The sequence below is a fragment of the Hippocampus bargibanti genome, linkage group LG08 (genome assembly GCF_051943395.1).
Source record: "Hippocampus bargibanti isolate YZ-2025 linkage group LG08, ASM5194339v1, whole genome shotgun sequence".
NCBI classification, from domain to species: Eukaryota; Metazoa; Chordata; class Actinopteri; order Syngnathiformes; family Syngnathidae; genus Hippocampus; species Hippocampus bargibanti.
In genome coordinates, this window is record NC_142741.1 from 8,051,115 (window position 1) to 8,076,258 (window position 25,144).

Consider the following 25,144-nt stretch of genomic DNA (forward strand, 5'->3'; position numbering starts at 1 on the left):
TTCTAGGAATATGTTGCTGAATCACAGTATCAACTGAGCTGAAGTTTGCTTCGTGATGACTTTGGAAACAAAATTTAATCTCTGCTTCAATTGTCATAGGAGATCCAACAAAGGAGCAGCTGCAACGGCATGTGGGATACACCCACACATCTAGAGTTGGCACACCCAACTGATGATTTGGGATCGATGACAAAGCCCCTATTGAGAATAGTTTTGATTTCCAAAAGTATCGTGTTTGGCATTTATTCAAATACATGACAATTTTTAATTTTGCACATATTTCTCATCCAACCATCTAGCGAGCGACGAATTGTTACAATTAGGCTTGATCGAATGAAAACTATTCAACGTTGGAGATGCGATGGAGGAAATCCAACGTTTATTAAGACATCCGCAGATACTGGTTTATCTTCTGGCTACCTTTGCGTACAGTGATGACATTTGTCAGTTCAAAAGTAATATATAGTTAAAACTAAAAGTGCAGGATAACCTGTTAAGATTGATATGATTACGAATTACCATTATTATTATGAATTGAATGCAGTGCACATTGAAGTAATTGACTGCAGTGCAAATTAAAGGAATTTCTCGCCGGTAAGAATGAAATTGGCAAATGAGTTGAGTGGGCACCGATGTCAGTCAGAGATTCAGGAGGAATGTGAAAATAAATGACAATAAATGAGAATATGGAAATTGGGTGTTTAAGAGAGTAATTCTTTGGTTGTAGCCGTTGAGAAAGGAGCACACAAGATTGGACGAAGGCATGTGTTTATTCCAACGGCTAACAAGTGGATCTGAGCCAAACAGAAAATGCAGTGAAATATGTGCACCTGCTGGGTGAGATGCTTGGTCCTAGTGCCCGCCACACCCCTCCCCCCCCAGAACACCCAGAAGCAAAGTCAAGGTGAAAACTTTGCTGGGGGCTTGACCAGCCTGCCACAAGGACTACGCAGTCCATCGTTCGGTGCTGCCGGTGACGTCATTCGGGCAGGTGACCCGGGTGAGACCTGAGTGGGGGACTGACACTCAACCCTGGCATGCCGCGGTGAGGCTGGAGGTTTCGGAGGGCGTCCGCGACGTGGAACCTGGGCCGGCGAAATGTCCTCGCCCGCAACTAAATGAGCCGGTTTGAGCCTGTCTACTGAAATGCCCTCCCTTCGCCCACCCATATCGAGCACAAAACTCTTTTCCCCGTGTTCGAGCACTCTAAACGGGCCATCGTACGGCGGCTGGAGGGGAGAGCGGTGGGCATCGTGACACACAAAGACAAACCGGGCTGAGCTAAGAGCAGATGGAACAAATACTTTGGGGACACAGTGGTGAAATGGTGCTGGAGTCAGGGGCTCTCCTGGTAAAAAGGGGAAAGAAGGTGCACCCGTAGCTTCAGGCAGAGATTCACCAGGGACACGGAGCGGCTGGCCGAACACTAACTCTGCTGAAGCCCCGTTAAGGTCTTCTTTAGGGGCCGAACGTAACCCGAGCAGACCCACGGAAGTCGCTCGACCCAGTTACCGTCCGATAGCGCGGCCCGTAGCGCCGTTTTAAGTGACTGGTGGAAACGTTCGCACATCCCGTGAGCCTGCGGGTGGTAGGCCATAGTGTGGTTTACCTACACATCCAAGGACTGCGCCATGGCCGACCAGAGCTCGGACACAAACTGGGGGGCTCTGTCCGAAGTGATGTCGGATGGCGTGCCGAAACGCGCGACCCAGTATGACAGAAATGCGCGTGCTATATCTGCCGAGGTCATGGAGGACAGGGGGGACTGCACACATCTCCTCACTAGTGGTCTGATCGACCATAGTGAGGAGATGTGTGCAACCCTGCGAAGGAGCGAGGGACCCGACTAGATCCACATGGACGTGGTCAAATCTCCTGGATTGGAATTGGAAACGTTTCCAGGCGTGCCCGGGTGTGCCTGTGGATTTTCGCGCGCTGACATGCCACGCATGCAGCTGCCCACTTCCTGACGTCCTTTCGTAACCCAGGCCAGACAAACTTGGCCCCAAGTAGTTTGACTGACGCCCAGACGCCAGGGTGTGAGAGGGTATGAATTGAATCAAAAATTTGCCGACGCCATTCCTGCGGAACCACGGGACGAGTGCGACCCGTAGACACATCGCAGAGGAGAGCGGGACCCCATTCACACAGTGCCAAGCTTCAGGGCTGTGCCTGCTGCCTTGAGTTTGTGGATGTCCGGATCCTCAGATTGGGCAGTGGCCATCTCTGAAAAATCCACCCCGAGCTGGACTGGACATACTATCGCACGTGACAAGCAATCGGCCACAGGGTTACATTTGCCGGCCACATGCCCAATGTCTGTTTTGAATTCGGAAATAGACACTAAATGCCATTGCTCTCGGGCCAACCACGGTTCGGTCACCTTTGACAATGGCGAATGTTAGGGGTTTATGATCTACGTAGGCGGTGAACCGGCGCTCCTCGAGGAGGAAACTAAAATGATGCAAGATAGAGTGCTAACAACTCTCTGTCGAAAACACCATACTTGTGTTCGTTATCGTGCAGCTTCCGAGTGAAAAATGCAAGGGGCTGCCATTCGTTCTCCACAAGCTGCTCAACCACCGCCCCTACGGCAACATCAGACACATCGGTAGTCCAGGCCTCCTGTGCGGTTGAGATCGGGTGGACCAGAAGAGTTGCACCCGCGAGAGCTTCCTTGGCTTGTTGAAAGGACTGTGCTCCTTGCGGGGCCCACTCGATGGGGTCGTTAGCCTTCTTTTTTCTCAAGGCGCCGTAGACGGGTTGTAGGAGGTCGGCTGCGTGAGGAAGAAACCGGTTGTAAAAATGTATCATTCCCAAAAACTCCTGCAGAGCCTTGACTGTGGCCGGGCGGGGGAAATCCACCACTGCCTGCACTTTGCCGGGTTAGGGGATGGCGCCCTGTGGAGAAATGCGGTGCCCCAAGAAATTGATCTCGGGAAAACCAAATTGGCACTTCACAGGGTTAACTCTCACGTCGGCTCGAGGAGTGGCGACAGAACTCGATGGATGACGAAAAAAAAGGGAAGGGGTTGGATCCGAAATACACGATGGAGACAATAAGTTCAAGAAAGGTCTTTTACTGAGACACGCAGTGTAAAACAGAAGGTGAAGTAACCGAATAGACGAGCGGGACCAACCTGCGTACTGCTGGGTGACAGGGTAACAATAGTGAATACACCGTTGAGGACCAAGCGGGAACGGGTGGCTTTTATAGCCAGAAGGTACAATCAAGGAAATGAGCAACAAGTGAGTGAGTCCGGAAAGCAGGGAGCGGAGGGGCGTGCTCCTGGCGCTAAGGAGGATGTGACAGTGCCCCCCCTCAATGGACGCCCCCAGGCGGCCCACCTGGTTTGGAGGGGTAAGCCGAGTGGAATGCTCAGGTGAGAGATGGATCGAGGATCAGGAGCGGGGAACCCACTGACGTTCTTCGGGCCCGTAGCCCTCCCAATCGACCAGGTATTGCAATCCCCTGCCCGTGTGCCTTGAGTCCAATATCTCTCGCACTGTGTAGACTGGGTCGCCGTCCACCATCCGGGGGGGGGGGGGTCGGAGCTAGGGCACTGGTCTCCACTGGCTTGACCGGGTGGATCCTCATCGTGGGTGGCAGCCGCAGCCTAACCGAGACCGGGCTGAGGATGGCCTTGATGGGGAAGGGACCCGTAAACCGTGGACCCAGTTTGGCAGATGTCCCGGCCAACCGGAGGTTCCTCGTGGGCAGCCACACCTCCTGCCCGACATGGCGCACCGGCGCCTGGCGGCGGCAACGACCTGCTTTGTGTTGGTTCCGGGATGCCATGCGCGATAGGGCGGCTCTGGTCACCTTCCACACGTGAAGGGCCCGTCTCGGGTGGTGTTGGATGGACGGGACCTCAACCTGGCCCTCCTGAGTGGGGAACAGCGGCGGCTGATAACCACAGGCGGACATGAAAGGAGACCGACCTGTGGCTGAGGAGACCAGGGTGTTGTGTGCGTACTCCACCCACAGCAAGTGGAGAGCCCATGAAGCTGCACGGTGGAGGCACACACACCGGAGAGCCGCTTCCAGGTCCTGGTTCTTGCGCTGCGTCTGACCGTTGGACTGAGGGTGGTAGCCAGACGACAAGCTCGCCGACCCCCCTAGGGACTGACAGAAACGTTTCCATACCTTGGACACGAACTGCGGTCCCCAGTCCGCCACGATGACGACGTGGTGAACCAGGAGCTGGGCCATCTCGATGGCTGACGGCTACCTGGTTAACGGGATAAAGTGGGCCAACTTGGAGAAGCGGTCCACCACAGTGAGGACGAGCGTCTTGCCACGGGAAGGGGGGAGGCCCGTGATGAAGTCCAGGGACATATGGGACCAGGGTCGGGTGGGGACCGGTAGCGGCTGGAGAAGTCCCGCCGGGGTTTGATGGGAGACCTTCCCGCGGGCACAGGCGGGGAATGCCTTCACATAATCTGTGACGTACCTCCTGTACTCCGGCCACCAGAACCGCTGGGCGATGAGATGGATCGCCCTGTTGACACCCGGGTTTCAGTCGACCCTGGAGGCGTGTCCCCAGTTCAGCACCTCGGTGCGTAGAGCGGGGGGGGCAAATAGTCGATCCACCGGGCAACCCTTGGGGATGGGGTTACCCCCCTGGGCCTCCTGAACCTTTTTCTCTACTTGCCACCTCAGGGCTCCCAGGATGTGTTGCGCTGGCAGGATGTGTTGCGCTGGCAGTCTCTTGGCGGACCGAATGGCGGACAGGTTCTTATGATCGGTGAAGACGGTGAAGGGGTGTCTGGCCCCTTCGAGCCAGTGTCTCCACTCCTGCAGCGCCAGGATGACCGCCAGCAGGGCTGAGGCGGCGGGAGAAGAAGGCACATGGGTGGAGATTCTGGTCGGCCGAGGAGTGCTGGGATAACACTACCCCCACCCCGGACTCAGATGCGTCGACTTCCACCGCGAACGCATGGTCCGGGTCGGGGTGGCGTAAGACAGGAGGGTTGTGAAGGCGCGTCGAGGCGGTTAAACGCATCAGGTGTCCACCTAAAGGGAACCTTGGTGGACGTGAGATTGGTTAGGGGAACTGCCTTCTGACTATAACTGCGGATGAAGCGGCGGTAGAGGTGGGCAAACCCCAAAAATAGCTGGAGTTGTTTGCGCGTCTTGGGGGTTGGCCATTCTACCACCTCTTTGGTCTTGGCGGGATTGGCCCGAAGTTGCCCCTGCTCCACAACGAACCCTAAGAAAGACAGAGAACGGACATGGAACTCGCACTTCTCTGCCTTCACGTAGAGCCGGTTTTGCAGGAGCCGCGCTCGAGGAGTGACGACAGAACTCGATGGACGACGAAAAAAAAGGGAAGGGGTTGGATCCGAAATACATGATGGAGACAATAAGTTCAAGAAAGTTCTTTTACTGAGACACGCAGGGTAAAACAGAAGGTGAAGCAACCGAATAGACGAGCGGGACCAACCTGCGTACTGCTGGGTGACAGGGTCACAATAGTGAATACACCGGCGAGGACCGAGCGGGAACGGGTGGCTTTTATAGCCAGAAGGCACAATCAAGGAAATGAGCAACAGGTGAGTGAGTCCGGAGAGCAGGGAGGGTAGGGGCGCGCTCCTGGCGCTAAGGAGGATGTGACATTAACGATAAGGCTGTGCGAATCATGACGCTTGAAAATCAGAATCAGAATCAGAATACCTTTATTCGTCCCGCAATGGGGAAATTTGCAGTCCACAGCAGCAATTGAAGAGGGATGGGGTTGGGGTGGGAGTGAAAGGATAGAAAACAAGATATTCTAAGCATAACAAAATAAAAATGTCAACTGTATACTGTGCAAATGTAGATGTGCAAAAACCGTTCTATAAACAAGACTGTACATAGTGCAGAATCAAGAAATGCATTTAGATATATTGCAACAACCCATATTTACAAGTGTCCAGTTTTTTTTTTTATACCATCTTTAAGTGCGACAGGTGTTCCTCTGGTGAAGGGCTGGCCACAAGAATGTCATCGAGGTAGATGAACACAAAATCGAGGCCTCGCAAGACTGAGTCCATCAGTCTTTTAAAGGTCTGTGCCGCCCCCTTCAGGCCAAAAGGCATGTGGAGGAATTCAAATAGACTAATAGGGGTTATTACTGCAGTTTTTGGCACATCCTCTGCCTGTACCGGCACATGGTGATAACCGTGAACTAGATCTACTTTAGAAAAGATCACGGCGCCAGCCAAACGTGCGGAAAAGTCTTGGATGTGCGGAATGAGGTAACGGTCATGCGTGGTTATATTATTAAGCCGACAAAAATCACAGCGCGGCCACCAAGATCCATCACTTTTGGGCACCATGTGTAATGGTGAGGCCCACGGGCTGTTGGAACGCCTCACGATGCCCAAGCGCTCCATCGTCGCGAACTCCCCTTTCGCCATTGCCAATTTTGCCGCGTCGAGGCGTCAAGCGCGGGCAAAAACTGGAGGGCCAACCGTGGGAATGAAATGCTAGACACCATGTTTTTTATCGGCATTGGAAAAGGCGGGTGTGGTTAACGACGGATAATCGGTCAGCAGGCGTTCATAAACGTTACCTGACGTTAAATAATTTGTATGCGTTAACGGTCCGAGCCCTCCAGCCTCACACGGAAAAGTGGCGAAAGAGATGGCGTCAATCAAACGATGGTTAGCAATGTCCACAAGTCCATGAGCGCATAAAAAAGCCGCGCCGATTATCGGAACCCACTCGAATTTCCGTTCGTGGAAACACCCAGTCACCGACCTGGAGCCAAAGTTGGCGATGGGCGAGCCGTTAGCTGCGCGCAGGAGAGGCCCGCGTCCACCTGCCGTCTTGTCCGCGGCTGTGGGCATCAGTAGGCTTACTTGTGCCCCGCTGTCCACAAGAAAACGTCTGCCTGACGAGGAGTCGGTGATGAAAAGTAGCTCGCTTTCATTGCCGGTGCCCACGGCTGCTACTGGGTGCCGGCGTTGGGAGTTCCGCGGAGCCTCGTGGCGGCAGGGGGGTATGCAGCGTCGAGCCTTGCCGCCAAACCGCTGATGGAAGAAACAGGTAGTCTTCCCGCTCCGCTTCTCCAATACCACTCCTGCAGTCGGATGGTTGGTCGATGCCTCTTCACCGAGGGGTTCAGCTGTCACGCTTTGCACGGCGAACCGCCGTGTCGCCAGAAGCACTCGATCCGCTTCTTCAGCCAAACCTTGATAGTCGCCGGTGGCTAAGCACGTCGAGTTAGCTAGCACGGCGCGCGCTGAGGCTGGTATCTGGCGGAGGAATAGATGGGGGGGAAAAGGAATCCGGCCTCATCCGAACTTAAGAGCGACAGCATATTGTCCATGAGATCCACTGCTGTTCCGTCGCTGAGTCCGGGAAGGGAAAGAAGCAGGTACAGTGGACACATTATGCTGTTGTTATTCAATTATTGTCATTTTTACTAGTTTGTATTATAGCATTATTAATATGAAAAGCAAATTAGTGACAGGTGATCATCAAAGCAGTGTGACCACAGGGAAAGCTAAAGTTAGTAAATGCTCTCTGCACATATATATATAAAGCCATATAGTACATAAAAATATTTGATATAATGTATTTTTTACATGACTAATTTGTTTTTCACATACAGTGAGACCTCAACTTACGAATTTAATTGGTTACCTGACAGAGTGTGTAAGGCGAAAAGTGTGTATCTAAAAAAAAAAATTCCCATAGGAAACCATTAAAATTTCCAGCCAGAATATATGTATATGTATATATACAGTAAAGTCTCGTTATATCGATATTCTCGGGAATCGGAAAAAATATCGATATAACCGGACTATCGATATATCCGATCCTGCGGCATGTAAATTTTCTCCTTGCGTTCATAGAAATAGTATCGTAATAAGTAATACCGTATTTTCACGACCAAACGGCGCACCGTGTGAAAAGGCGCAGTCTCATTTATGTGTGCCATTTCTGTATTTAACCCACACATTGGGCGCACCGGATGAAAGGATGCAAGTTTTATATACCGGCACATATCCTCTACTGCTATACGTACGTCCGCCTCACAACAACACACAGGCATACAAGTATGCGTATTTAAAAAAACAGATCGGGAGCAAAACTGAGTTTGGTAGTGCTTTATTTATTAATTACAAAGGAATAACATTTTGTAATCATCACTCAATATGCGCCGGCATGGTAAAAGGAGCACATTACCGGTACCGACTTTTCCGAAAGCTCAAACCACCGTGCTAGCAGACACGTTAGCCCAAGCATCCACAATCCATTGGCAAACTGTGGCGTAATATCCAGCCCTTTTTGTTTGCCTTAAGAATGACGCCTGCTGGAAATGTCTCTTTAGGCAAAGTCTTTCTTTTAAAAAAATCACAATCGCCGGGAGTTTCACTCCGTTAGCATGGCAGCCTTTTCGCCAGCTTTTCAGAATAATTCGCCGGTTGTCGCTACAGTAGTCCCGGTCCGCATGGAAAAATCACAGTTTCATAAAACGCCAGCACCAAGACCTCCTTGGAAATGTTCAAGTTCATGTTTTTCATTTCCTCCGCTAGCGTTACTGCTCTGAGCGGGACGGTGACAGTCGAAACGCCCCTTCCGCTCGCTCTTAGCTCGCCGATCGATTGCTTGAAGCTTTCCTCCAACTCCGGCCACCTTGCCTTATGTCCGCGTATTATGTCACGGCGGCTCCATTCCCATGTTCCTCGGCGTAGTTGATGGCCTTCAGTTTAAATAAACTGAGCTTCATAACCATGTCTCTTTGCCATTGTCAGGGTTGTTCTACATAAAGCACATACCTTTTCGTTCATACACAAACCACGCCCGCACACCCCCCCTCGTTTTCTCTACACGTCCTCCTCATGGTGGTCTCTAACACGTCCGCACTACAGGGCGCACCGCACATTTTGATAAAAATCTGAGACGTTTATATGCGCCTTATGGTCGTGAAAATACGGTAAGAAGTACTATCGATATTACCGATATCGATATAACGAGACTTTACTGTATTTAGGATTCATTTTTGGGGCGGCCCGGTAGTCGAGTGGTTAGCACACCGGCTTCACAATGCAGAGGTCGCCTCCCTGTGTGGAGTTTGCATGTTCTCCTCGGGCCCGCATGGGTTTTCTCCGGGTCCTCCGGTTTCCTCCCACACTCCAAAAACATGCATGGCAGGCAGATTGACCACTCCAAATTGTCCCTAGGTGTGAGTGTGAGAGTGACTGTTGTATGTCTTTGTGTGCCCTGCGATTGGCTGGCAACCAATTCAGGGTGTTCCCCGCCTCGTGCCCGAAGACAGCTGAGATATGCTACAGCAACCCCCGCGACCCTAATGAGGAATAAGCGGTACGGAAAATGAGATGAGATGAGAGATGAGGATTAATTTTGCTGGTTTGCAGTGTTAGTAGTAGTAATCGACGGCAGAATATTTGTTGGCCACCATATATATATATATATATATATATATATATATATATATATATATATATATATATATAAATTTTAGGATTAATTTTGCTGGTTTGCTGTGTTAGTAGTAGTAATCGACGGCAGAATTGTCGTTGGACACCATTAATTGGATTTGAGCCAAAATGGTCTTTGTAAGAATAAAAATTACAGTACGCCGTACATTATTTGAAATGATTACAAAAACGTATAAAAGACAGTTGACAGGTATGGTACACAGTGGACGAAAAGACACTGTCAACAAACATTTGTGTGTTATCTAGAAATGATACACACGAGGGAGATGTTGGGTTATGATGACTGTGTTTGTAGGATCGTTTGAATGGTGCATTAAAGCTTACTCGGGCAAATGTACTCTTATCCCGTAAACTTTCTTTGTATTTCGATATCCCCTTCTTCTATTTTCTCTTAAAAGTTACTTTAAAGGTTTTGGCCCAAAAATGGGCCCTGGGATGTTTTTTAAATGGTACAATTTCACAGTTAATACTAGCCGCGATACTACAAAACAACCTGTGTTCCCGAGGGGAGAAGTGTAAATGCCTATAACTTGAATGCACCACTTTGCTCCAAGCCTGAGGTGATTAGAGGACGCTGAACTATCTGGACGACGCCGTTTTTGGACACTCCCCGTGCCCGGAGGACGCTGAACTCCAAAGTCGGTCCGGAGCTCCATTCAACTGTTCCGAGAGCCACGATCAAGCTCCAAAACTCGAGTTTCCACTTTTCGGGCAACCCGGAGCCGCTCCGGATTTTGGGCTGCCATCATCTCCGCGGTGCTAGTTTTCGGCGGAAAATTGGATTTGGAGAGAGAAGAGGCGACTTTGGGGAGAGTTAGCCGGTATGTTGAGCATCGAGTTGTGATTTGGGGGCGCTTGGCTTTGCCAACTTTTGTTATGGTTGTTACTTTCTGGATAGTTTTCCAAAAACGTTTGCTACACGAGTCATTCATTCTACTCCACTTTGTCGTGGAGGGGCTTCGGGGGTCGTATTTGAGTTTCTTTGTGTTTTATATGAATACATTGTAATGAATGTGGACATGAGTGAATAGATTATTGCAGTATTTTGTAGTCGAAGTAGTCGTAGTCGTAGTGGTTGTTGTAGTTATTCGATGTTTCCGTCTCGAGTTAATTGGTTTCATCTGGCGTCTTGGTGTGTGGTGAGATGTCCTACTGAGGAAATGCAAATCCAAGTATTTCCAACTTGGGGCCAATTGTTCCCTTCGTCCTATTTGTGGCATCGTGGAACTTCATACAATTGCTGCATCGAGAAACTTCTTGGTAACTATTAAAAGTTGTTTTAAAAATGGACAACAAGGCAGAGAAAAAGGATCTCTGGTATCTGATGGTGGTTCAACTTTGAGGCCGATGTCATTGACCTCAGTTTTCAGATGTCTGTTTTGTCAGTGTTTTGAAGTAAATCAATGGTCGTCGTGGAAGACCAAATTAATAAATGAAAACGTTATTCATCCACTTCAAAGAAGTAGCCACATTATGTAAAATCGACTCAGCTGTCAGACTGGCATCTAATATTAATCATTCTCTTTAAAACGGGGTTCCCGTAAAATATCAATACCCAGCCCGGAAAATTACAGAGGGTTGTGTCAGGAAGGGCATCCGAGTAAAAGCTTAGCTAAAACAAACATGCGGATCAAAGATGGAGGACACTGATTTGCTGTGGCGACCCCATCAAGGGAAAAGCCGAAAGGAAAAGAAGAAGAGTAAAATATCAATATTCTCTTAATGAGAATTTTGCTATAATCTCACAAAACGTTTTATAGCTCTCTTTCATGTTTTTCATCTGTATGTCCATTGTTTTAAAGACCCCCCCCCACTTCCAGAGGTCGAGTGATGTATTTAAAGGACAAAAGTCCCTCAGCTGGGTTGTTACTTCCACCTTCAAATCCCATCTCAAAACCCCCACCTATTTCAAATTGCATTTTCTGTGTAGCTTTATCTCTTGTTTCTATTCATAATTGCATTTTATTATTGCATCTATGCTTGTCTGTGACTGTAAAGTGTCCATGAGAGCCTTGAAAGGTGCTTGAAATAAAATGTGTTGTTATTATTATTATTAAATATTATTATTATTATTATTGTGGCAAAAAAAGTACAGCATTTGTAGTTGTCTTGCCAATCGAGCGTTGTGGGGCATGTTTCTTGCTGCATCAAGAAAGGTACATGTGCATTCCCAAAAGGGTGAGGGGGAGTCGATGGGGGTCAGCGGTGTGGGTGGTAGGGTTCAGCACGTGTGCTGAATTTACATGCTTTTATTTATTTATTTTTGGTACCATCCTTTTACATGTTTTCACTGACAGGGCACTCCTGTCACAAAATGCTATGAATAAAATCCATTCATTATCTGATCAGAATCAGAATCATGTTTATTTCCAATTATGTAGAACACACAAGGAATTTGTTTCCGGTTGAACACGCTGCACTTGTATCATCATCAAAAAATTGCTAAAAAAGCTAAAAACAATAAATCGAATAAGCAATAAATAAAAATACATCTCCCCAAAAAAATAAAAGTACCAAAAGCTCCACCGAGTAGGATAATGTCTCCGATTTGGAAGAAATAAAATCTTGTGATCCAAGCGCAACATGTCGCCAACGTTAGCCGCAAGAGCTGAAATTTGAATGAAAACAAACTGGTTTCCAACAGCCATTATTTTGTCCATTGGCAAAATTGGTGGTGAAAATTAATTGTTGATTAAAAACTCTCATGATTGAATGTTCCAGGCTATTTCCTGGTTGGGTGTGCACACATATTATTATTATTATTATTATTATTATTAATACTCATAATCATAATAATAAATTTCATTTCTAAGCGCCTTTCAAAACTCTCAAGATCACTTTACAATCACAGGATATGTTTTTCTGTGGGTTAGCAGCGGCAGCCACACACACCAGCGTTCACTCAACCTCAGAATAACTTAAATATATAGAAAGCTAGGCTAGTTAGTATTAGCTTACATACTAATACATAATTAATACATAGCTAATAGATAGCCAGGCAGCTTTATAGCGAGTCAGCTAATCAATAGATAGCTAGATAGGCAGCCAGCCATATAGACAGCTAATTAGATCGTTATGTATATCGTTTAGATTGGAAGGAAGACATATTTCTTCTAATCGATAGCCAGCTATATAGCTATCTAGATAGCCGGAAATGGGTCTACCTCCAATTTCTATTGCAATTCAAAGCGAGAAAAAAAAAATCATTCGACAGTTCTGGACTCCCCCAAAACTGTCTTGTTCTTCCTCTGGCTCATATTCATTTTCATATTTGCGTGTGCATGTGAAACCCACCTTATGCTAATCCCGCTCACGCAAAGCAGTCTGGTGAGCATCTGAGCTTTGTTTGTGCGTCAGAGTGCAAAATTTGCAGTGTACGACCGTTCTACATGGCTGTCACTTGAAAAAAAAAGTGGAACGTCATGGTTCACATGAAATGATGTACGCGGGCCAGATCTCGCCACCGAGCCTTGTGTTTCACACCTGTTGCCCTCAAGGCTTCCGATCCAATTAAACCTGATCTCATGTGTGCGTGTTTGCGGTATCATCATCATGAATAATAGTGGACTGAACATAATAACAACTCCATATTTACTTTGTTTACCATTGACATTTTCAAAGGGGCGACAAAAAGGGACCGGGACAATGGCCCCCGCTTCCTCGCGGCCTCTTTAAATTCATGGAACAAATCAAACAATAGTTCACCTGGTCTTGCTTCTTTTTTTTAAGCATAATTATGAATAATATTTATATATAGGCTTTCTGTTATCGACGTTTGGGGAATCTGCCATCGGAAGACAAGTAAAGAAGTCGAAGTGTGCGATACATGCTAGGATATATAAAACGCTGTCTCATTTAAAAAATCTCTGAAAATGACTTTGCCAGTCGGAATTTTATCTCGATTTTGCCACCATTTGTCGTTTTTTGCACAATGATTATTATTATGATTGAAAAATGTAACTTTTGCTTGTTTTTTGTTTTTAGTTTCTCCAGAAAAAATATTCCAAAATATTCCATGAACACGTCTAAGGAACAGAAACGTTCAAAAGAAGGAAGGTTGGTCATCTCTGAAAAATGATACAAGTACCATCCGACTTACGACCACCCGTACTTACGACCGCCAGACCTTATTTTTAAAATTTTAATTCTACGCCTGGCACCGCAACGCGCTTGCATCCCGGCAACGCGTACGACAATTTTGGCCAATCTAAATATAAAATATAATTTGATAATATGACATATAAAAATGACACTAAAAGGTATAACATTTATAAATGAATTGTAAACAGTTTGGTATATAATAGTATCCAATAGAAAACGTTGCTGAAAAACAACAGATTGACATCGTGTACGATCCTGTACTACAGGATCGTACACGATGTCAAACTGTTGTACAGGATTCCTGTAGTATAATCCTCGCATCGGCCATTTTGAATGGATTTCGATTTATAACCATCTTGACTTACGACCTGTTGGTCGGAACGGAACCCGGTCATAACTCGGATGGTACCCGTATTTATGATTGTATTGTGATCAACTCTGCTCAAATCCCGGTACATTAAGCATCTGACTATTTGACTGTTTTGTTGACATTCCCTTTAGTGCAGCACTGTGCAACGCAAGGGTATCAAAGTCATTTATAGGGCTAGCTTGGCAGCTAGCTCGCTCAATCGCTAGCTCGCTCAATCGCGAGCTAGCTACTAATTGAGCTACCTAGCTCTCTTTCTATTCAGCTATCTGGTTAATCCTTTACATCAAGGTTGTCAATGGCAAGGTCCAGGGGCCAAATCTGGCCCGCCACATCATTTTATGTGGCCCACGAAAGCAAATCAAACTTGTGAAATTTCACGATGGTTGCTAAAGTTTGAACCAAAATTTCAAATTGTCCCTTGTAAACCACAATTAGTCATTTTTTTAATTTAAAAACTAGTTATTAATCAATTTGTTGTGCGTTCTATATTTAATATGTGAACATTTCAATGGTTTCCCCAAATTCATAACGGCCATTGATAGGAAACCGTAACAACAATGTGGCCCACAGCAAAAAATGACGTTGACACCCTTGGTCTAATGCAGGGGTGTTAAAGTCATTTTTTTGCCGCGGGCCACATTGTAGTTGTGGTTTCCTCTCGAGGGCCGTTATCAATTTGGGGAAGCCATTAGAATGTTTAATCCCCTCCACATATTACATATCGAGCGCACAACAAATTAATGAATAACTAGTTTTCAAATCTAAAGTCAAGAATAATGACTGTTATTGTGGTTTCTATCCAAAAATATGACATTTTGGTGAGGATTTTAGCTAGCATCGTGGAATTTCAAGTTTGATTTGCTTTCGGGGGGGCAAAAAAAAAATTATGTGGTGGGCCGGATTTGGCCCCCGGGCCTTAAATTTGACACCTGTTGTCTAATGCATACATAACATACCCTTATTAATATATGGAAAGCCATGTTTTTTAAACATGGCATTCATTGAATGTGCACTTTATAATCCAGTGCGCCTTATGTATGGAAAAGGTTTGAAAAGTCGTTGGAAAGTCATAGGATGGCGCCGCGGATGGCAGCCTCGGTCACACGCTCCCTAGTATTGTTCCTGGTTTTGTCATTTTCATTTGTTTTTTGCGATCCTAAAAGCCAAAATGGAACTGTATAGTGCCACATAGCAGTTTTTTTGACGACGATACTAGTGCAGCGTGTTCTACCGGAAACAAATTCCTTGTGTGTTCTACATACTTGGCAATAAAGATGATTCTGATTCTGAAAATACACCATTCAGCAGTATTATTTGCACAGTTTGAATATTTTTTTAAAACCATGAAATGCCAGATGTTTGAAATGGTTTGTCAAAAAGTCCACCAAGCTTATTCATGTCCCAACTTGTACTCCACCTAATTCGGCAGAATTCCAACCCGCTAGCGTTAATGATTCAACATTAACTTTTCCCGTCAACGGCAGCAATTTTGCTACCGCACGTCGGTCGGTTCAAAGCTTGGTCGGTCCTTTTATGTCCTGACCTGCTCTCTGCCACACCCATGACGTCCTCCTTCTCTTCCTCCTCCCCCTTTCGGGGTAGTATTTGAATCTCCCATTGCTGCCAAGCTGTGATATTGTAACTCAAATGCCAAGGCACGACTAATTCGGTCTACAAGGCATTTACAGCTTTTTTTTTTTTTTGAAGCGTTTTGTTTTGAACACAGATGTCAGTGTTTTCGTCTAAGTCCTCCGGGGTTAAAAAGTCTGAATTACATGCCCCAACTAATTATAGAGCCCCAGCTTCCATTGACTATTGTGGATGAAAAGCTTTCTTCAGCCGTCATCTGTACTTCTTTGAAGGTGTCGGACGTTTCGCTTATTATCCAAGAAACTTAGTCAGCAAACTAAAGTCGACTTTAGTTTGCTGACGAAGTTTGCTCCTGTACGACTGAGTGCTTACACAGACATATTGACTATTGTGATTAGATGCAGTCGCAAATGGTTATCAACGATGAGAAGGTTTCTTCAGCCGTCATCTGTACAAATTTGAAGGTTTCGGACGTTTCGCCTCCTATCCAAGAGGCTTCGTCAGCGAACTAAAGTCTGACTGGTCGTATCGGCCCTATTTATATATCCCCAATGTCCAGCCGGACACAGCTAAGCTAGCTGTGTCCGGCGCCGCCATGGCTGGAAGCCAAGAGGCTTCGTCAGCGAACTAAAGTCTGACTGGTCGTATCGGCCCTATTTATATATCCCTAATGTCCAGCCATGGCGGCCGATACGACCAGTCAGACTTTAGTTCGCTGACGAAGCCTCTTGGATAGGAGGCGAAACCTCCGAAACCTTCAAATTTGTACAGAAGACGGCTGAAGAAACCTTCTCATCGATGGACCACTCCTGTACGACTGAGAGGTTACACAGACGAAATGGTTACCAAGCATTTATTGGTCCCTGTTAAGCTACACGAGGGTTGAAGTACCAGATTTTCCGGTGTATAAGGCACACCCAAAAACCATAATTTTCTTCCAAAGATGTTTTTTTCTGCTATGTCAACAAAAATATATATATTTTCCGAAAAATTGAGTTGAGTGATTCTCAAATGATTGCGACCGTCAAAAGAAAATGACTTTCATCCTAACACAGCGGTGCGGCCGTGATTTTTACTTTTAAAAAAGTAAATCGATGGTCACAACACCTCAGTCAGATGAGTCTCTCATCGTAGAGGATAAAGACTTTATGCCAAAAACTCTGTTAATTTGTTTTTGTCTGTACGTGTTGCTGATCAAATTACCATAGTTTCCGGGGTATAAGGCGCACCCAAAAGCCTTCATTTTCTTCAAAGTATGACACTGCGCCTTATACTCTGGTTCGCCTTGAATGCGAATTAATATTGAGCCACAACAGGTCTCACAACTACTCTCAGCAGCCACCGCCTCCATTTCTCCCCGAAGAAGTGGTGCGCAACCCCAGCCTCTCATGTAGCTCCTTATAATGTGGTGTGCCTTATGTTTGGAAAACCTTTATATACATATACAGTAAAGTCTCGTTACATCGATATTCTCGGGAGTCGGAAAAAATATCGATATAACCGGACTATCGATATATCCGATCCTGCGGCATGTAAATTTTCTCATTGCGTTCATAGAAATAGTATCGTAACAAGCACTACTATCGATATAACCGATATCGATATAACAAGACTTTACTGTATATATTATATTTGGAAAACTTTTCATTCATTGAAGGTGCGCCTTAACCTTCGGTGCACCTTATATATGGAACAATTTGAAAATACACCATTGGGGGTGCGTCTTATACTTTGGTGTACCTTATATGGAACTTTTTTGAAAATGCGCTCTCCGGTGGGCACTCTGGTTGCGCCTTATACATGGAAAAAGTTTGAAAATATACCATTGTAGGTGCGCCTTATACTCTGGTGCACCTTATATACAGCAGAATACGGTATTCAAAATGTCCCTCAGAGGGATGGAAAAGAGGATTGTTGATGGCCAATTATTCTATGGTAAACAAAATGAAGATGGCGGTTAAGTCGTGCGCTTGGAAATAATGAATGTACATTTAATGGCATCACCCTCGTCCCCCTTTTGCCCCCGCAGATTTGATGGGACGGCGCTATCTGGGTCACACAGAACGCGCCACGTAGAATAAACGCTTGTGAAATCTCAGGCCGGCTCATCTGTGGGTGTCAGATTTTCACTGATTAAAATCTGTATTGTGCGCAGCAGTCTGAAATTTGACCTTGATGATGTGTACAATGCGCAGGTGTGATAAAATTCGACAGCGGCAAGTCGCTGAATTGTTATTTGAGCCTGCCGATAGACTCCACGAATGGTTGGGTGCGCAAGCTAAGTGTTCTTCAGGAGTGAGAAGTCACAATGCGTGTAATCAAAAGGTCTGTCGATTCATTTTGCAGAAAGGCGCAATTTGCCAGATCGGGGACAAGCTTAATTTTGTCGCTCACTATTAAGGGTTGCTGTCAGTAAACCTAAAATAAAGCAATGGCCTATTCGATGCATCCCTGATACAAAAATGGGCTATCTTAACCCCCATCCACAAAATGACGCATGATTGAATGGGCTAAGGAAACTAGCATTGATATCACGATATACTGTATACTTTGAACAGCAAGTATTTAGCTACACGTACTGACAAAAAAGAATACAAATAGTCTCTGGCATAAATGTTTTATCCACTACGATAAGAGACTCATCCGACTGAGGTATTTTGACCGTCGATTGAGGTTTTCTTGTTAAAAATTTTAGTACGATTGTTTTTTTTTTTTTTTTGTATGATTTTTTTTTTGGGGGATTTTTTTTAAAAACGTTTTTACATTTTGTACGTTTTTTTTAAGTAAAAAGCTCATCGCAAATCGTATCTAACAATTTTTGTATCCTCTGCGATAAGAGACTCATCCAACTGAGGTGTTTTGACCGTCGATTTAGAATGTTTTTATGACAATTTTTATTCATTTACGATTTTTTTTGCATTTTGTACGTTTTGTAAGTATAAATCCCATTGCAAATCGTATCTGGTGTAAATTTTGTATCCTCTGCGATAAGAGACTCATCCGACTCAAGTGTTTTGACTGTCGATTTAGGATTTTCTTGTTAAAAATTTTTGTATGATTTTTTTGGGGGGATTTTTTTTAAAAACGTTTTTACATTTTGTACGTTTTTTTTAAGTAAAAAGCTCATCGCAAATCGTATCTAACAATTTTTGTATCCTCTGCGATAAGAGAACTGAGGTGGTTTGATTTTTTTTTTTTTCATTTATTTTTTATGATTTCTTTATTTAACGTTTTTGTTACATTTTTTTGGTACTTTACTACGTTTTTTAATTAAAAATCCCGTCGCCAAACCGCTGTGTTCAGATGAAAGTCATTTGCTTTTGATGGTCACATTCATTTGAGAATCATTGAACTAAATTTTTCTGATAATTAGTTTAAAAAAAAGAATCTTTTTGTCTACACAACAGAAAAAAAATACAACAAAAAATGTCTTTATTGGATTGTCGAGCTAGCCCTTGACTACTCGGCGTAAAGATTGGGCGTAAAAATCGCAAGCGTCCTCGCCAAGAGATTTACAAAATGATCATCTGTCAAAATGCTCGTCGAGCAGTGGCGGCAGCCAGGAATTTTTATTTCCCGACATTCGGGCGAATACTTTTATAGGAAGTGGCTGTCTCACGATCGTGACACGCTAATACCATCTAGAAATTTTCTTCTGATTCTTTCCATTGCCATTTTTATCTTCTTTTGCTAGTTAGCATTTCTCTCCGTTATAGTTGATATTAACTCATTCACTGCCATTCCCAAATTTATTCTGGAGTTGAAAATGTGACTTGCAGCGCCATTCCTGAATTTGTTCGGGTTTTGTTTTTTTTCTTGTTTGGGTGCCGATAAAGCGCTGGCCAGACCTCTGGCGATGTTTTTACCCTTCCACAAGGGGGCATCAGTTCCCTTTTTTCCATGTTAGCGCTTTGTTACAGCTTCAGCTGTTGTTAAAGCGCTATATAAACCAATATGGATGTATAGCATTGTATTTTGTACAGCCACCCTCATTTCAATCTCATATAACTCCAGACCCATATAATTTCAGAATTAACTCTTTTTTTCTGATGAAAGAAGAGAGTCTAAAGTTTCTTACGCTGTATTGAATGTTTATGTGGTCCTAAAACTCAATATTCTGTGGTTCCTGGAACTCGAGTCACAATGACAAAAACCCTGGCACTGGAGTGGACACATTATTGCACATGTCTGGCAGTGAACGAGTTAATGAATAACTAGTTTTCAAATCTGAAGTCAAGAATAATGACTGTTATTGGGATTTACATGGGACAATTTGAAATTTAGGTTCAGACTTTAGCAAGCATCATGGCGCTTGACCCGCTAGATTTGTTTTCGCAGGCCAAATAAAATGATGTGGCCGGTTACATTTGTCCCCCGGGCCTTTAATTTGGCACTAGTGACATTCGTTAAAAGCCTAGATTTAACCTCAAATTATATATTTTTTTCCTATTCAGGTTACCAGTTGACAAAGAAAATGGTACAACGGCAACGTATGAGATCAGTGGAAGTCTTTGGAATTCAGAAAACATTGTCGAAAACTATTCTGTTTCTTCACGGCGACCAGTTTTTAGGCTCGCTAACACCCTGGCGCGTCTTTCTTGACTCTGAATATTCGACCCTGGAGGGAAACAGAAGCCAGGCGGAAAAAAAAAATCAAGAGGAAGTTTACACTGAGCCATTTTTTTTTTTGCTACCCCCGACCTCCTTCCAAGAACTCTCAAAGTTACGGCTTGTTTGACAACCCAAACTGAGTTATGCGTTGGAAAACTCTGAAAGGACAACCGACGCCCCGGACAAGTTATGTCCATAATTTGTAAAATCACTTCAAATGACTTCTACTGAGTGTATTTTACGAAGATTCCACCGCATATAGCTATATTTTACGTTTTAAGACTCACACTGAATATTCAGGAAGTCTTGTTTTTGAGTTGGTGACGATTCCTGACGTCACGTCACTTCAGGAAGGCCCCTGACCGAGAAAACGAAATTCCCAGCAGACAAATCAGCTCATTTCCAACGGAGCTTGCGCGCCATCTTGTGCATTTTCTGTGAGGCTACACATCAGTCTTGACGCCGCAAAATGACAAGAAAGGACTTCTTTAATCGATTGCAAACATTTATGCATTTTCTGGTCTTCAGAACCATAAAAAGACTAGAAATGTGCAAGGGAAATGAAAATAGTATCGTAATAAGCGGTACTATCGATATAACCGATATCGATATAACGAGACTTTACTGTATTTGAATCATATTCATAACTGGATGAGTAAAAAGAATGCATCTTCTCCGAATCTGAACCCATTGTTTTGATTCTCGAGACTCTGGGAGTCATTTTTATTGGTGTTTTTCATTTGACTAAAAATATCAGCCTGCGTGTTTTGGGTATTTTTTAAAAAATGGTGTCGGTTTTCCTTTAAGGGTTTTTCTTCAAAGTGTGATCTGGTCCGAGTCATTTCATGACCTGTACTGGGATACCTTTTGTCTTCCGATTTTACATCCCAACCCTCCCGAGTGTCATTTGAATGCAAATTCCTCTTAAATGACTCCACCGCCCGCTACCGTTCGTGGTGATTTTACGCAAACGACCATTGCCAGGAGACATTTTTGTCTCGTGCGACAGGGTGAACCGTCGACGGCCTTGTATTAAGCTAAGCCCCCCCTATCGACACCATTGAATGTATGCTAGGCCCCTCTTTTCTCCTGTCCTATAGCAACGGGATTACCGCCGTCCCAAAAAAAGGCATTCGACTGAAAAAGTGCCAATCCCAGCGTTGTCTTTGTGCGGGTGAGCCTGAGCTCAATTTTTTAATTTTTTTTTTTACTGGCCCAGTGGCGAAGCCAGCAGACGGGTGATTAAAAATTAGGAATCCCATGGTATTTCTTTTCGATTTATTAAAGACGGCAAGAAGTAACCCGTCAGGAGAAACCAATACTGACGACGATGACGACTCCTTCAATTGTTGAAAAATTCAGTCCGATCCAGTGTTGATTTTTCTGGTAAATTTCACGATCGTTTATTTACGTAGCTTAAAATTCTGACGATAGATTTTAAAGGAAACTTTTCAATGAAAGGCAGAAATCGTTCAAGGTTTGACTTTTTTTTCTTCTTCTTCAGGGCAAAACCAGCAGCCATGGAGGTGAAAACGTCACTTCTAGACAACATGATTGGGGTGGGTGACATGGTCCTCCTGGAACCTTTGTCCGAAGACTCCTTCCTGGAGAACCTGAGAAAGCGCTTTGACCACAATGAGATATACGTAAGTCTTACGTTTTGAATATGTGCATACTTCTGTGCTCACCGTTTTGGGTATTTTAAAAAGTACTTAAAGCTGATATACCAGAGAGAAGGATTTTGTCAAATTAGACTTTAAGAATAAATACATGACTAAATAAATGATTAAATAAATACATAAATGAAGACATGAATACATAAATAAATAACTACATAACTAGATAAATATATAAATATATAATATAAAGAAACAAAATAAATACATAAATCAATACATGAATAAAAATTAATACATAAATACAAATAAATACATAAAAATAAATAGATAAAAATAAATACATACATAAATAAAAATAAATACAGAAATAAAAATAAAAATAAAAATATAATTAAAAATAAATACACACATAAATGAATACATACAAAAATATACATAAACACAAACAATACATAAATAAAAATAAATACCTACCATATTTTCTGCACTATAAGGCGCTCCTAAAAGAAAACTATGCGCCTTATGTATGGAAAATGTTTTAAAATATGGCGTTCGTTGAAAATACATATATATATATAAATAAATATTATTACAATTTTCTCATACTTTGTATGCATACTCATGGTAGATGAAGAGGCGCTCCAACACGGTCACGACAACGCACGATTCGGAAGTATATGTGTCTTATTGACTAAATGCTTGCCGCAATTGTGCCGCATAACCGTTGATACGAACAAAGTTGACCTTTTTTTATTTAATTTATTTATTTGTATATAAATTTTGAGAAATGGTGTTTGGCTGTATTTAGCACTCAGCTTCAATATCAATGTATGAGCACATGTCATCACTCATTTTTTTAGGCACTTTACGCTTCAGTTTGCAATTTCCATGCTCATTCAGAAGTGTCTTTTTTGGGGGGTTAGGGTTAGCGCAGTAGACCAATTACTAGCGGGGGCTCGGACTGGGTACATGCAGGAGCGCAGTAGACCAAATCTGACCTGGGGTGGTCTTTCAAAGCCAGTTTCCCCCATCTTGCATTTGTCTTTTACGGTGTGGAATGGGTGGCTGTCTTTCAATAGGCAAAGCCTTGAGCGGACTATTTTTACGTCTCAACGTGAGGCCTGAGCTTTGTGCTCAGACTGTCTCACCGCTCTCGACATCAGTTGTGATGATTCCACCTCCACTCCGGTTGCCGTTGGCTCCCGAGCACCCGTGTGGGGGAATATTGTCAAGCCATGCAGCAATGATAGACGTAGCCACTCACTCTGTATTTTCTCAAGATGCAGCTCCACTTCCCACGGGGCCAGTTGGCAAAGTCTTGAGCTAATTTTCGAAAAGAAGACGTCAACCTGACGCCATTTTTAATTGTGTAGTAATACAAAGATGTAAATATTTTAAATCTTTGTATTACTACACATTAAAAAAGTCAAAACAACACTTTGCATTTTAAAATGTCACTATATTTATTTGTTTATTTATTTCTTTATTTACTGTTTGTTTGTCATTTAGTTTGGTTGGCTTTTATTTATTATTAGTATAATTTATGTATTATCTAGTGATGTATTTACTATATTGATATTTATTAATCTATTTATGTGTTTATTGTTATTTTTTATTGTTTTTATTTATTAATCTAGTTTTATTTTATTTATTTATTTATTTATTTAATTTAATTAATTCAGTTATTTTTTGTTTATTATTTATTTTTTTTTTGTTATTATTTATTTATTTATTATTTTTTATTTTTTCATTTTTGTTCATGTAGTTGTTTATTTGTTTGGTCATTCATTTATTTTGTATTTTTAGTTATTTTATGACAAATACACATTTTTTTTTCTAGGACTCTTTCACCGTGTACGTTGGGTCGGTTGGGTCGTCAGAAATCCCTCGGCAGCACGTGACGATGTTTAGATGGCAGTCAATTCTGGACCTCTTTAGCGCGCTCGAAAACTCCGAAAGCCCTCCTCCCGCGTTGCTCTCTCGAAAGAGAGACCATGGGAGGTTGTTGCTGCGGGCAAGGCCGCTCTGCACTCCTTTTTGGAGTGGATTACGCAACAAACCATTACCATGGACAGCAGAGAGAATGTTTCTGCTTGATGTGCGAAAGTGCTATCCAGGCACTGTTGTGAGCGTAGGCGTCAATGGCCGCCAATTCTCCCCGTGAGCTGAAGTGTTAGACTTTGCTCGAACGTTACATAAGGATTGTTTTATTTATTTAAAATGTTGTGATGAAGGTGAAAGTTTTACAGTGCGTTTTCCGGATTTGAATAAAATGTTGCTGCACATTCCAATCCAGTAGGGGGCAGCAGCAAACTCAAGACAAGGTGAATTTATTTATGTTTTGTTGTTTTAATCGGGATAAAATCTTAAACGGCGTTGTATGGTAACATGTTATGAACACGGTTTCATAACAATGTTACAAACACGCAATACTACTCGAAAGAATCATCAACGTTTTCCTTCCTCACCGATGATTGACAGAGTTGTACATATAGCTATCTAGCCGGCTAGCTATCTAACTTGTCCTTTGACTGTGAAGTGACCTTGGGAGTTTTGAAGAGCGCTTGTAAATGAAATGTATTATTATTAGCTATCTCTTAGCTAGCTGGCTTTCTATCTATTTGAGTTACTTCTGGGTTGAGTGAACGCTGGTGTGTGTGGCTGCCGCTGCTCACCCACAGAAAATATGTATCATGTGATTGTAAAGCGACCTTGAGTTTTGAAAGGCGCTTATAAATGAAATGTATTATTGTTATTATTACTGATATTATTACGATCAAAAGTGGGAGGATGGCAAACTTCTTGTTTGACAAATAAAATGTGTACTTTTTACATTGTTTTTAGTGTCTGAAAAAAAATCTGTAAAACCTTTTTCGATGGTACCACGCCGACCGTAGTTTTGCGTTTGTCCACGTTGGACCGACACGTCACCATTATAGAGAAAAAAAAAAATAACGACAGCCACAAGCAGATGATATTTTTTTCAAACTCAAAGGTGTGTACAAACTATCATAATTATTTTTGTCGAACCATACTCCTCTACATTCTGAGGTTAGTGTTTGTGTTCAGTTTCACTGCAGGCATTGCAAGCCTCAACACTGTATTGGTGAACCCCAGCTGAGCACAGCTTAGGCAAGCAATATTCCACCCATTGTTTTTCAACAATTGGGTTTCATTTTTTTTTTTTTTTTAGCTCAACTCAACCTGCTGTTCGTCCAGGTAAATGAAAACATTTCAAGTTGACTCACAAGCTTTTCTTCCCCCACAGACTTACATTGGCAGTGTGGTCATCTCCATGAACCCCTACAGGTCGCTGCCCATCTACAGCCCAGAGAAAGTGGAGGAGTATCGCAACAGAAACTTCTATGAACTCAGTCCACACATGTGAGTGTCCCTC

The 25,144-nt window shown here is 43.7% G+C and overlaps 1 protein-coding gene across 10 annotated transcripts in view; it reads left to right on the forward strand.

Annotated features, from left to right (window-relative positions):
- Nucleotides 1–10,021: 10,021 nt before the first annotated feature.
- The window catches only part of myo1b (myosin IB), a 90,959-nt gene continuing 75,836 nt past the window's right edge, over nt 10,022–25,144 (forward strand). For 4 of the 10 annotated variants that reach the window (XM_089003537.1, XM_089003540.1, XM_089003539.1 and 1 more), the window contains exons 1-4: nt 10,023–10,277; nt 13,441–13,512; nt 21,633–21,774; nt 25,016–25,131. In XM_089003537.1, the coding sequence (XP_088859663.1) occupies nt 13,472–13,512; nt 21,633–21,774; nt 25,016–25,131 (299 nt within the window). In that variant the 5' untranslated portion in view covers nt 10,023–10,277; nt 13,441–13,471. Of the gene's footprint in view, nt 10,278–13,440; nt 13,513–21,632; nt 21,775–25,015; nt 25,132–25,144 lie in introns of all 10 variants that reach the window. The other 6 variants (XM_089003535.1, XM_089003538.1, XM_089003541.1 and 3 more) reach the window with 4 other exon arrangements.